This window comes from Monopterus albus, unplaced genomic scaffold (assembly GCF_001952655.1).
Source record: "Monopterus albus unplaced genomic scaffold, M_albus_1.0 scaffold29.1, whole genome shotgun sequence".
Lineage (NCBI taxonomy): Eukaryota > Metazoa > Chordata > Actinopteri > Synbranchiformes > Synbranchidae > Monopterus > Monopterus albus.
The window spans coordinates 4,999,159-5,012,148 of record NW_018127909.1 but is presented as its reverse complement, the minus strand read 5'-3'; the positions used below and the strand labels follow the sequence as shown (position 1 = coordinate 5,012,148).

The 12,990-nt window shown below is 42.5% G+C and overlaps 1 protein-coding gene across 1 annotated transcript in view; it reads left to right on the top strand.

Annotated features, from left to right (window-relative positions):
* The window catches only part of pkd1a (polycystic kidney disease 1a), a 61,077-nt gene that overhangs the window by 36,415 nt on the left and 11,672 nt on the right, over positions 1 to 12,990 (top strand). Inside the window, exons 20-36 of the mRNA XM_020596220.1 lie at positions 86 to 280; positions 391 to 690; positions 790 to 1,235; positions 2,586 to 2,736; positions 4,316 to 4,468; positions 5,719 to 5,859; positions 7,023 to 7,344; positions 7,563 to 7,779; positions 9,109 to 9,268; positions 9,377 to 9,529; positions 9,659 to 9,803; positions 10,393 to 10,731; positions 10,872 to 10,960; positions 11,100 to 11,415; positions 12,093 to 12,267; positions 12,435 to 12,699; positions 12,780 to 12,975. Of these exons, the coding sequence (XP_020451876.1) occupies positions 86 to 280; positions 391 to 690; positions 790 to 1,235; positions 2,586 to 2,736; positions 4,316 to 4,468; positions 5,719 to 5,859; positions 7,023 to 7,344; positions 7,563 to 7,779; positions 9,109 to 9,268; positions 9,377 to 9,529; positions 9,659 to 9,803; positions 10,393 to 10,731; positions 10,872 to 10,960; positions 11,100 to 11,415; positions 12,093 to 12,267; positions 12,435 to 12,699; positions 12,780 to 12,975 (3,763 nt within the window). The remainder of the gene's footprint in view (positions 1 to 85; positions 281 to 390; positions 691 to 789; positions 1,236 to 2,585; positions 2,737 to 4,315; positions 4,469 to 5,718; positions 5,860 to 7,022; positions 7,345 to 7,562; positions 7,780 to 9,108; positions 9,269 to 9,376; positions 9,530 to 9,658; positions 9,804 to 10,392; positions 10,732 to 10,871; positions 10,961 to 11,099; positions 11,416 to 12,092; positions 12,268 to 12,434; positions 12,700 to 12,779; positions 12,976 to 12,990) is intronic.

Here is a 12,990-nt window from a genome sequence, read left to right as displayed (position 1 = left end):
AGTAACTTTGACATCATTAGACATCATTGAACACATTGTTGTTTATTGTGATCCAGTAAGTTATTGCCGCCATGTGACAATCCAGGTGAGTTTCAAGAGGCGGCACCTCCAGGTCGAGGTGATGGAGCCAGTTCGTGGACTTTCCATCCAGGGAAGCTGTGCAGCAATCCCTGTAGGTGAGAAGAGACAGTTTGTTGCCAAGATCCTGACGGGCAAACCTGTTAGTTTCCTGTGGACTTTTGATCTGCACCACCACAAGGCATCACATATGGGCAAAGAGGTCAGCTCATTAAAATATTTAGCCTTTTATAACTATGGCATATCACAATATAGCAAACTGTGCATAAGCTACTAGGCTGCAGAAATGGTGATGTATATCCCCAACCTCAGGTGACCTACAAGCCAGAAGAAGCAGGTTTATTGACCATCTATTTGAAGGCCTTCAATGCCCTGCATGGTCAGAACATCACCGAGCACATCCTGGTGCAAAACCGCCTGACGACTGCCGTCCTGTCTGCTCAACCTGGGGACACTTTCATTAACAAGACGGTGACCCTGGTGGCCTCTGTCACACCCAGTTCTAGTCCTGTGGGGTGCTTGTGGGACTTTGGTGACGGTTCTACTCCAGTTCACACCGACACTGAAACTGTGGGCTATAAGTACAGACGCCCAGGATACTACCTGGTCAAAGTATGTTTCACTGAACTGTGTTATTCCATGTACATACATGGTCTGGTTGCTGATCTTGCAGTTGTGTAATTTTCACCACCTTATTCTTCTTTCTGCTAGGTGAATTGCAGTAACATGGTTAGCTGGGTGCTGGCCCAGGTGGAGGTAACCATCAGTGTATTAGAATGTGAGGAGCCAGAAGTGCAGGTGGTTCAAGCTCCTCGCCTGACCATCTGGCGCTCCCAGGCCACTTTGGTGGAGGCCAGTGTGGATTTAAAAGGCTGCGTATGCTACGGAGCTCAGTACTTCTGGCAGATACTGTCAACACCTTTCTGTGATTATGCCAAAGACTACCAGATTCCTTCTGGGGCGGTGACTAAGCCTTCCCAGTCTGTGCCTGTCTCAGTAATTCACCTGCCTGTGGAGGTGGATGTGCGACGGTTGCAGTTGGCATTGCCCAAGATGACTCTGGCAGCAAGAAACTACAGCTTGGTGTTTTCCCTGTCATATGAAGGTGTGCCACTAAGGAAGGATGCCTGTCTGCAACTCAGTGTCTTGGCTTCCAGGTCAGTAGAGAAATATTTAAATATACAGTATATTTTTGCCTGTAGAGGTATAGATTACATCCTTTCACCCTGTTATTTATAGTTTCTAAATAAATAATTCTACTGGGGAAGCGCAGGATGAAATTAAAGCAATACACCACATAACATTATGATCACTGCCCTGTGAAGTGAATAGCATAGATCATTTTGTTACAGTGGCACCTGTCAGGGTGTGGGGTATATTAGGCAGCAAGTGAACATTCAGTCCTTGAGGTTGTTAGAAGCAGGAAAAATGGACAAGCAAAAGGATTTGAGACTTTGACAAGGGCCAGATTCACACAACATGTGCTGTGAGCCTCAGAGTGACACGAGTGCCAACCACCTGCTGCATTGACTCCTATGTATACAGTATTAGGCAGGTGTTCATAATGTTATGGCTGATCAGTGTAAACCGTGGCAAATGCTGTCACTTTGAATTCATACCACTTACAATATATTTTAATAGTGACCTAATTTTATGGCCATAGGAAAGGATTAACCCATCCGCAGAATCTTCTCAAACCACAATTATAATTATCAGGTTCTCTGATGTTATGCTTATACTCAGTATGTCCATAATACATTTTTGCCAAAACATGACTAATTACTACCATATCAAAGTTTATCTACATAAATGGGCAGGACAGTGATGGAGATGAGGTCATCTGGCATAGTTCCTATTTGTCGGTGACATCTGGAAGTTGCCCCCAGCTCATGCTCTTTATACATGTATACACTCTGTAATTCTGTCATTCTGATTATTCAGACTCTAAATTTACAAAGAACTCTATTCTGTACACACATTTATTGCATGTTTATCCATGCTTCAAGAGGGATCCCTCCTCTGACCATCTGCTCCTCCTGAGGTTTCTTTTCTCTTTCCCACTAAAGATTTAGACGTGCTACTTTATAGGACAGAACATGTTCTGTGCTGGACAGATTGTAAAGACTCTTGAGACAAATTTGTGATTCTTGATATTGGCCTATATAAATAACAATTTATTTGATTTGCTGGGCAATGATAATAATGCCTTATGTGGTCTTCTCTGCCAGAAGACCACATAAGGCACCAGGCTGCTATACTGAAATGTACACCCAGCCTGTGAAAGGAAACAGTGAGAAAGCCTGGATGTTGGGTCAGCCAACCAGCTTGCGTGCCTTGCAGGTCTGCATTATGAACTGTTGAGATTAACTTAGAACACCCTTCTATGCATAGGCTCAAAAAGACATTTATATGCATCTCCACAGAAGATGCATGTAAATTCCAGCCTAATGCGGTTGATCTATTAATAAATTGTACTACTTCATCTTTTAACCCTATTTCCTCATCAGGTTGATGCCCATCATAGAAGGGGGCACTTACAGGGTGTGGTCGAGGACCCAGGACCTGCAGCTCAGTGCAGAAAAGTCCTTCGACCCCAACATGGACCCAGACAAGCAGTCACTACTCCACTACCACTGGGAGTGTCAGAGTACCTCAAAGGTAAGGGTAGGCACGAAAAGCTGCTTTCACATATTACATCTGAAAACATTTAGATTAGGTTTTCTAATTCAATTTTAGCAATTTTGTGTGGCTCACATTAGTGACAACTTTCTGACTTTAATAACCTGTTTCCAGTCACATCACTATACGTTAATATACGACCAAGCTCTAAAAACACATTACAGTAAATTAGAGTTGTTGTTTTTATATGCAGCAATTAGTACCTTAAGGTTCATAATTATCAAGTAGAATGGTGAATAAACAAGTGTTTTTAAAAGTCTGCAAGTATAAAAGAATACATGGTTAAACCGGATTGTCGCTCACTGTTCTCTCAATATTTGACTGAGAATTGAATAGTTGAATAAAAATGAAAATGTGTTTGGGGGGGATTGTGAAAGCATGGCAGAAATAATGTGAAACTCATTCTGTTTACACGGTTACACTGTGGGTACTCAGTGTCCTTATGGGGACAAAAAGCAAGTCCCCAAAACTTAGATCATTACATTTTAGAGGGATGACTTGGTTTAAGGTTAGGGGTTAAGCAAGTAGTGGTTAAGTGTTAGATAGGGTAAGTCTCCAGGAAATTAATGCCAGTCAATGTAATGTCCCCTGAAGTTATGGAAACACACTGTGCATGTGTGTGCACTATACATCTAAAAAGACAGATATTTAAACAGCTTATATAACTGTGTAGACATAAACTTGGCATTCCACAGCTGGTGCTTTGCTCACCACCATGACAGTTACACACTTGCACGCAAACACACACACAGCGCTGTGGGGAGTTGGTGATAAAGTAAAAGGGCACAGAGTTTGAAGCAAAAGGAGCAGACTAAAACAAAGTTGTCCTTACTTAAATACAGATACAGTTGTTGGTTAAAAAGAAAGAAACACATTATATTGAAACATTTTGCTGTTCCCTGGAGGACAGCTGGGTAGTGCCGACACATCAAATATCAGAACATTTGCAACAGTTTGTAGTTGATGACCATCCAAGCGAGCAAGGTCACTTTCTTAAAATCAAGGAGCATTGGTATTAGGGCCATAAAAAGAGTAAGCACCAAATTTATCATGGCAAACACTAAACTTCTAAAAGGAAGGCAGTGGAATATATACACTTTGTATTAGGAATATAAAATGAAAAGTATACACAAATATATGAATGTGCTAGGCTGCAGGGTTTTATGAACGAGGGCTAATAAGTGAATCTATAAGATACAAGTAGCTGGTGCAGTGTTGTGAGTCGTGAAGTGGTTTTAGCATTAATCCTGGCTGCAGCCTTCAGACATAGTCATTTTATTATGAACATCTTTAGATGATCCTTGAAGAGAAAATTACAAAGCAACTTATCACATCGACACCAATCGGTATCCTTTAGTAATGATCTATCTTATGCAATGTTGCTAATATGAAATGACTTTTGTTTAGAATAACATATAAAACTGAAATTATGAAGTTCTTAAGTAAATAAACTTGAATGTCTTTTTCTTGTTTCTTTTGATTTACTGCAATGGTGTAAAACTAATAGGTTTCATAAAGAATATGCTGCTGTAATTATGGTCTGTTTTTCTGTGTGCAGGGTCCAGAGCACTGCTCCAGTCTGAACTTTGGCCTGGGCTCCAGTGGTCCGGTGCTGGGAATCTCCGGCTCTGAGCTGGAGGCGGGTGTTGAATATACTTTCAAATTGACCATCAGCAAAGACGGCATGGCCCCAGAGTCCACCACACAGACTGTGAGTGCACATAGATTCCTGCACACGTGAATATATGCATGCTTTAAATCAGTAGTTCACAACCGGGCATCAGGACCCCTCAGGTAGGTGATAAAATGATAAAGGGGAGGGAAAACAAAATAAACACACATAACCCTCCTACTTAGATTAGAATTTTGTTTATACTGTAATATACTGCTATTCTTTTTTGTCAAATATTGAGTAGTTTTATCTTTAACTGAAAAAACCACAGTGGAAGATGCAATTTAGGCAGTGGTTGTGTTTGTTTTGGCTTTTGTTCCTTGACTATTAATGTACAGTAGTAGGAAGTTATTGATTAAACAGTGAGGATGTTCAGTATCTTCAGCTTCTGTTTCATCATACTTAAAAGCATGTGGACAGAACTACACCGATAAATAGATCATCATCATCATAGCAAATCAATCCATCCTCTGTGTGTGATCAAATAAACACACCTTTCCACTAACAGAAGCAACCATGGTAACGGTACTCAACAAAGATGGTGACAGCTGTAACCTCAAAATGCTTAGAGGATACACATACAACAATTGCAGGACTAATATTTGACTAAATTGTCACTGACAAACACTAGACCAAAATATATTTTATAATAATTTTGACTAAAACCAGACTAAATAACAAAAATGACTAAAACAAATACACATGTTCATCAAAGACTGAAACTAAGTCATGTGGCAAAAATAACACTAGGCTGTTGTCTGTTCATGATGTTTCACTTGAGGATTTCGCAGAACTTGTATCTGATGTTACTCATTCTGTACTGATCAGATAATTGGCTGTAATTACAATATTCAGTCTCTTCAAATAATGATTGCACCATTCTGTCAACTTGTCAGTATTCCCTGTTCCTTTCTTCCAAGGTTTTGTTTTGCTGTCTCTTGTTCACTGCCTACAAAAACACTTGAGGCTTTTATTGGATGTAATAAAATACATCCTAAGATTAAACATCAAAAGGCAGTAAGAGTGTAATCCGAAGAAAGTAAATGTCTTCTACTGAAATATACTGTAACATGGCATACAACATACTGTGTGGTACTACTGTATCAGTGCACACATGTGACACAAAGAAATGGAATGAATGACAAATACATGTGGATCACAAAATGTTCATGTTGAAGATTTGTGTGCTTAGGTTGTTGGGAAGGGTAAGGTCGGTTTCCTGATCAGAGAGGCTATATCCTCTCCACATGAATGGCTGACATTCGAGGGTTTGTGTGTGCGTGTGACAGGTGCTGGTCCAGAGTGGCCACATTCCTATGGTGTATCTGGAGTGTGTGTCCTGTAAGGCCCAGTCCATCTATGAGGTCAGCCAGAACTCGTATGTCTACCTACGAGGGACCTGCACCAACTGCCAGGGATTTCACCGTGGGGTAAACACACACACAGGGTCTAAATCCAGCTCTTTGTTTCTCAGCAAAATGAGGTCAGTGCACCACAGAAGTGACAGTGAAGTCAAGATTTCCAGTTCCTCTCCTACTTGTCTCCTGTTTCACCTCTCCTCCTCTCTCCCTTAGTCAGACTTTCCCTGGGATTTGTGATGCAGGCCTCAGTGTGTGGGTGTGAGAATGAGGTCATTGTACAACTGGAGCCAGATTGAAAATGTTACTGTATGTCCTTACTAACACAGGGAAACAATTTGAAAGACAAAACACTCATAGAGAAACTGGGCCTCAATACCAGCTGACTGTGTTGTCAGCTTTCACGCTGTTCTGTTGTTTCCACACTGCACCATGGTCATTTTTAACATTTTTAATATGCTTTGCATATGTATGACTACATGCATATACTGTATGTCAACAAAGGGTTCAGTGCACAGCATCAAACAAGTTGGGTTTCAGCCACTTTACTGCCATGTGAGCATGTGTGGAAGCAGTCAGAGTTGCAGTACATGTTGCTGGCAAAGACGGACACTGTACACTGTACATGGTTGGTGTAGTAAATGGCGACTGAAGATAAGTTTGTGTTCTGTATTGGCCAGGCTCCTTTGTTGTGTATATAAAGAAGTACAAATATTTAGGCCTCACTTTAGATGAGCCTTTTACATATGAAATAGGAATAAGGATCCTGTTGGACTCTGCTGGAGGACTCTGGGGGCTGTTATGAATGAAATTAAGCTTTGTGAAGATCTTGGATACAATATATACATGTAATTGTGTTAATATTACAGTATAGATTGCAGTATATGTTCACATAATGTTGTTGTAGCTCAGTTTTTGTTAAAAGCTTGTCATCAATGACCGGACCGGGTACACTTTAACTGCTCAGGTGGGAGGAAGGAAGGAGTGACCATGCTTAAAAGCTTGTCATCAATGATCGAGAGCCTTGTGTTTAAATTGTTTAGTTTGTATCAGGTATATGTAGTATTATTGTCAATTTTCTTATTTTGTTATCGTGCCTCTGAAGATAATGCAAATAGTGTCTTGTAATCCCATCTGGGCTGAACACCTGTAAGTGTATGACAAATAAAGATTCATTCATTCATTTAGGCTGATTAAGTAGCTTGCCATCAGTACAATCTCTTTCTTTCCTTCAGCGCTGGAGTGCCATGACACTGCAGAACGAGACTCTGGTCCTTGACTCCTCGTCCACCACTACAGGAAGCGATGGCATGAACCTGGTGTTGCGGCAAGGCGTCGTGCGCCACGGAGAATCCTACATCTTCACTTTGCACGTGACCGACAGCAGTCTGGATGGCGAGGGTGCCGCCTCGATCACACTGCATCACAACATGCCCCCAGCCGGCGGGGAGTGCCACCTGAGATGGGGAGAGGAGGCAGGGGTGCAGTACGGAGATGGAGACAGTGAAGTCTGGAGGATACGCACACTCCTGGACCGGGTACACTTTAACTGCTCAGGTGGGAGGAAGGAAGGCGTGACCATGCTTTCACACACCTGAATCAGAAATTGACTGGCTCACTGTCATCCTTTGCCTTTGCTTAAAGTTTTTAAAGTTGTTAAATCTGTCAAGTCTCATTGGCAAATTTCTCTCTCATCACCTATTAAGAAAGAATCATCATCACTGTCTTTTTCTTTTGTTTATTCTTTTTGTCTATCTCACTTTTTTGCTCTCTAGGTTACATTGATCTGGGAGTTTCAGAGACGCCCTTGCTCTACAGTCTGCTGGTGACTCGCTGCAGAGAAGACTACTGCGAGGACTTCTGTGTGTACAAAGGTAGTAGTCCAGAGCACTCTGTCTTCCTGCCCCCAGGCTTCAGCTCAGCTCGACACCGTGTAGCTGTGTCCATCACAGTGGAGGACCACCAGGGAGCTTCCATCACAGCACTCAACAAGTAACTACATTCTTCTGTACTGTTTAGTTCAGGCAGCATGAGGTCAATTAAATAAGACTCAGACTTTAAACATTTTTTGTTTACACCCCAGGCTGCTGGAGCCGACCGAGCCTGCACATTACTGAGGTTTTTCTGAGTGGTACAGTAAATCCCTGCCATTGCTAAGGTTTTCTGCTCGTAACTGCTAACCTTCCTGTAGATGTAGAAAAGCCAAAAGGTTTCACCAGTGAAAACTTAATAAAACTTAACTCTGAGTCAAAGAGCATGTGCCTATAATGATGGCGGTCATAGCAAAGTCTTGCTAGCAGCTCTGAGACTGAACTGTGATGTTTTGAGCTAAATGCTCACGTCACACTGGTGAAATGCTCACAGTGACATTCCCAACATAACAATGATGACGATGTTGGACCAGTATAACGCTTAATCATGTTCCACAATCTTAGTTCAGCATTAATAGTATTTAACATGAAAAGTAAGTGGATTACCAAAATTATTACTGTTCATCCTGAGCAGGAAATAAGTTGAGTCTATGTGCCAGCGCATAGATTGTATATGTGAATGGACAACGTGACAGCTCCCAGAAGTAGAGGCACCACAAGTCGATGTCCCCCTCGTGCCTGGTGGCAATACAGGTCATAAAACCTGCTCCCTCTTGTTAGTGGACCCGACATGATCCAAACTAAAAATCCAGAATACAAATGTATTAAATCTTTCCCAAATGTGATTTTGTGTGTCATTTTAGGTTGATATTATCACACTGATCTGTGTACAAGTGCTCATTTTTTTGAGAATTTTGTTTTTAAAAAGTGATTTGATATAAAAAAAAAAAAGGGGTGTGTTTCCAGTGATTTGACAACTCTACTGTGCAGAATGTGGATGAAAAACGTGTTTCAAAAGCAAGATGGCTGCCCTCATATTGGCGATATTTTGGTTTTGCTTTTACGTAGTGGCGATGCATTGTTTTTATATACACTCGAGGTCAATCCAACAAGTAGATGTTAGGATATTTCACAGGATCATCAAAGTCATTTTGATTTCATCCTTTGTTTCATCCATCCAACGGTTGTTGAGAGAGTTCAGTCTGGATCAAAGTAGTCAACTGCCTGGCCAAGACTGCAACGCCACTTGTATGGTTAAAAACCTCTTATAAATTTGTGAAATTCTGAGTAAAAACAAAATTTTATCCAAAAATTTAACCGTCTTTCGAGGCCAAACCACATTACAGTCCTTACACCCACATGTAGGCAAACACATGCACATCCACACATATAGCAAAGTTAGATACACACTATACAGTTACACTGTGTTTTGTATTGTATTTGTGTCCAGATCTATTGAAGTTGTGCTGCCAGATCCGCCCCCTGAGTACAGCAGCCTTCCACACTGGCTGTCTGAGCTGACAGACAGCAAACTCAAAAAGCTGCTGGAACAGGGAGACTCACAGAGGGTCAGAGAGTTATCACTGGCTTTTATTACAGTCCTAAATGAGGTAGGTGAGCCCCAGTCACCCAGCATTAACTAATGCATCCACAGTGTCCATCTAAATAATCATCAATTTATAATAAACATACTTAAACCTGCGTGTACTCACTTTCAGTATGAGCAGACCAGGGAGTCAGCGCGGGTGTCTCGAGACGAGCGTGGTTATCGAGTCAGAGTCCGCAGCAATATCACCAGAGCTCTGACGGCTCTGGACCTGGCCACTGTTAATGACATTCAGCAGACCTCTGCTGCGCTAGCACAGTGCACGGTGAGCCAGAGGAGAGGGAGGGCATGTGGACATGAAAGCATAGAGGGCTGGAAAAGAAAAAAACAAGCTGTGAAAAGAAAGGCATTAACAAGCAGAAAAAGCTAAGAAATAACCATTTGCGTTTTGCAGGCGGTGAGCCGAGAGTTCATCTGTGAAGAGTGTCAGAACAGCACTCTGAACAAGCTTGAGTCCATGCTGGAGATTTTGCAGAATGACACCAAGCAGGGCACAGTCACGCCTACTGAGATCGCTGACAACATCCTGAACATCATGGGTAAGAACAGCATTGAGTGTTTCCTTATTTTTGAATAGTGTCTCAAAAACTGAACAAAAATAAGCTGCAACAATAGTTTGGTGTTAGCATCAAGTCATTTATTCATGTATGTTTTCACCTAAGTGCAGGGTGATGCCCTGTCACTACTGTTGCTTATAACATTACATATTTAACCTATAAACAAAGACCTTGGGAAGCAAGGGCTGTCATTAAATGCACTGTAGACATGATGGGGTTATTCAGCTGGCACTGAAGCAGAACACAAGGCAGTGAAGTGCAGCTACAAATAGAGCTGCATAGCACTACTGTAAAACCACTATTTCTGCTCATAATAGAACTCTATTTATGGTGCTTGTTCTATAAGATTCAAATCATTTATTCCTCCTTGTTGCTCATGAGTCTTGATCAGCTGACTAACTGTATTTCTTGAAAAGCCTTTAACACTATATACTGTACACACCAACTCTCCACTTTCCAGAATTTTATTTATAAAAAAATATAAACCAGCCTGAAGGAAATTAGAAGCTGTACATTTCTTTTCCTCATCTTTCATAGTTTGACACCTTTCGTATCTTCTCCATCTGGCCAGGTGATCTGATCCATCAGGTCAGCCAGTCAGCCGCCTCCCAGTCTTACCTACAGCCTTCCTATATGGATTCCCCCTCACCCTCCTTCACCTCCTCCTATTCTTCCTCTGGTGAAGAGCAAGGAGGCACCCTGTTGGACCCCTCACCCTCCTCACTGGAGCCCCACCCTCTGCGTGTGGCGGCGAAGGCTTACAGCCTCTCCTCAGTCCTCATGCTGATTCTCATGCATGCTCGAGTGCTCAATGAAGAGCCCCTGGTGCTGAGAGGAGCTGAGATTGCAGCCACAGGAAAACTGGCAGACCCTCAGAGCCTGCTCTGCTACCATGGCAACAACAGTCCAGGTAGGGTAGGCATTTGTACTGTGTCTCATGAGTTGATGTTCCAGTAGGTGGGAAGCAGGCTATGTTACAAACAGGACTGCGAAGAAACACTGTATTCTCTTCTGTTCAACTCTTCCTTTTTCCTCTCCCTGTATTTCCAGAGTGCCAGCGGTTCTCCATCCCCCGAGCTTTCAACAGCAGTCTTGGCAGAGTCGCTGCAGGAAACAGCGTCATGCAGCTGCTGTTTCAGGTACCATCAGAAAACATCTAATGTGATGGGATTTATTACTTCAGAGCTAGATGTGCTCTTTTTTGTGTTTTCACAGCTTTTGTTTGTCATTTTCTCTACACTTCACTTTATGATTTTCCATCCTTTGTTTTCTCCCCAGGTGGAGTCCAACCCCTTCCCTTTCAACTATGTGGCCAACTACACCATCTCTACTGAGGTGGCATCCATGGAGTTTCGCACTGAAAATGGCACCCAGATTCCCATATCAGGACTGGACGACAATCTAGCCATCACTGTTGCCATCAACAATGGCAGTAGTGGAGAAGTGGGTGCTGAGCGTTCTGGAACTGGACGGGTCCCCACAACAGGAGCCGTTAACATCAGCCACTGTGACTCCGTCATTGTTAGGGTCAGCACGGGAAACACTAACAGACAGGCAGGGCTGTTTGTGCAGCTCAACTTCACCTCTCTGCAGGGTGAGCTCTGACGTTCATCACATACACAGTGCATACATATACTGAGGGTGGACACAATGATAGGAACAGCTGAACAGTTTAATGTATGTAACGCAATAAACTCATTGGTTAAACTTATAATGTTCATTTCTTGTTGTTGACGTGTCAGGAAGGTGTTCTGAAATTATAAATTTAGTAGCAGTTATAGCCTTTCTATTTTATTATTCTCACTTGTTTGTCCTGTTGTCATATGTCCAAGCAGCTGTGATGCTGTTATTTTCTCTTGGGGATGATAACAAAGACCCATTTTGTTGGTTTAAAAGAGCCTTGCTTTCTTTATACTTGAAGGGCCATCTAATGTTATTATGTTGCCAGAAATAATATATGACTATCAATCTGGTGTTTAATTGCAGCCGAGATAGTGACAGGGTGGATTTTAAATGGGCTGGCCAACAAACAGGAAGATGACATACTATCTGTGTATGCTTTAACATAACAGGTACAAATAGTTTAAACAGCACTCACCGAGCTCACTTTATGAATTTATAAAGTCTGGTTTGGACATTTAGTGACAGCATGGTCTCTAAGAGTTTTGATAAACAGGGGCCTTGTTTGTTTTAACTGTTTCATATCGTTTTATGCTTGTATTTGTGTCTATACTGATCCAGTTTCTCATTCTTTTTTCTTACCTTCTCCAGAGGCCAGAGAGAAGGGTAAAAGAGAAGAGGATGGGGAGCCTTACATCACAGCTTACCTTCACTCCCATGAACAACCAAATGAGTTCAACTGCACAGACAGAAAACGCATCACACTCGGTATGACCAGAGAGCAACATCTGGACCACAGGAAATACACCTTCTTCCTGTCACCAGAGTAAGAACCCTTGTTCATTCACTGCTTCGCAATATGATGTGTAATTAACATGCAGAAAGTTAGTTTACAATGTGATACTTTTGTTTGCAATAACCAGGGCCTGTTTATTTTGGATATTGTTTTCTGCCTTCTGACAAACAGTGTCATGTCTGTCCTGTGCTACACAGGTCCTATGACACCACATTGGACTACTTTATTAACGTGAGTACACCCTGCAGCCCTGGCTCTCAGCCAGAGGGTGTTCATCTGGAGGTTGGGGTGTTTGCCTCTCTGTGTCAGTACTTCAGTGAGCGTGAGAAGCAGTGGCGGACAGATGGCATGGTGCCTCTGGCGGAGACCAATGCCAGCAGAGCTGTCTGTCGCACCAGGCACCTCACAGCCTTTGCTGCAGGCCTGTTTGTACCAACCAACGCCATCAGTTTTAAAATGCCGGTCAGTATTGCACAATCAAACACTCTGTGTGCACATTCAACAGATAAACACACACTAAAACCATTTGCCTTCTTGTCTAGGAGCGTTCTGGTGCACCGAGCCTGGTCGTGCTGTTGGTGTGTGTGTTAGGCTTACTAAGCTATGTTGTAGCATCAGCCATCTTGCACAAGTTGGACCAGCTGGATCTACGCCGGGCTGGCGTGGTTCCTCTCTGTGGTCAAGACGCACTCTTCAAGTACGAGATTCAGGTCAAGACTGGCTGGACTCGAGGGGCAGGTGAGTTAGGGTCAC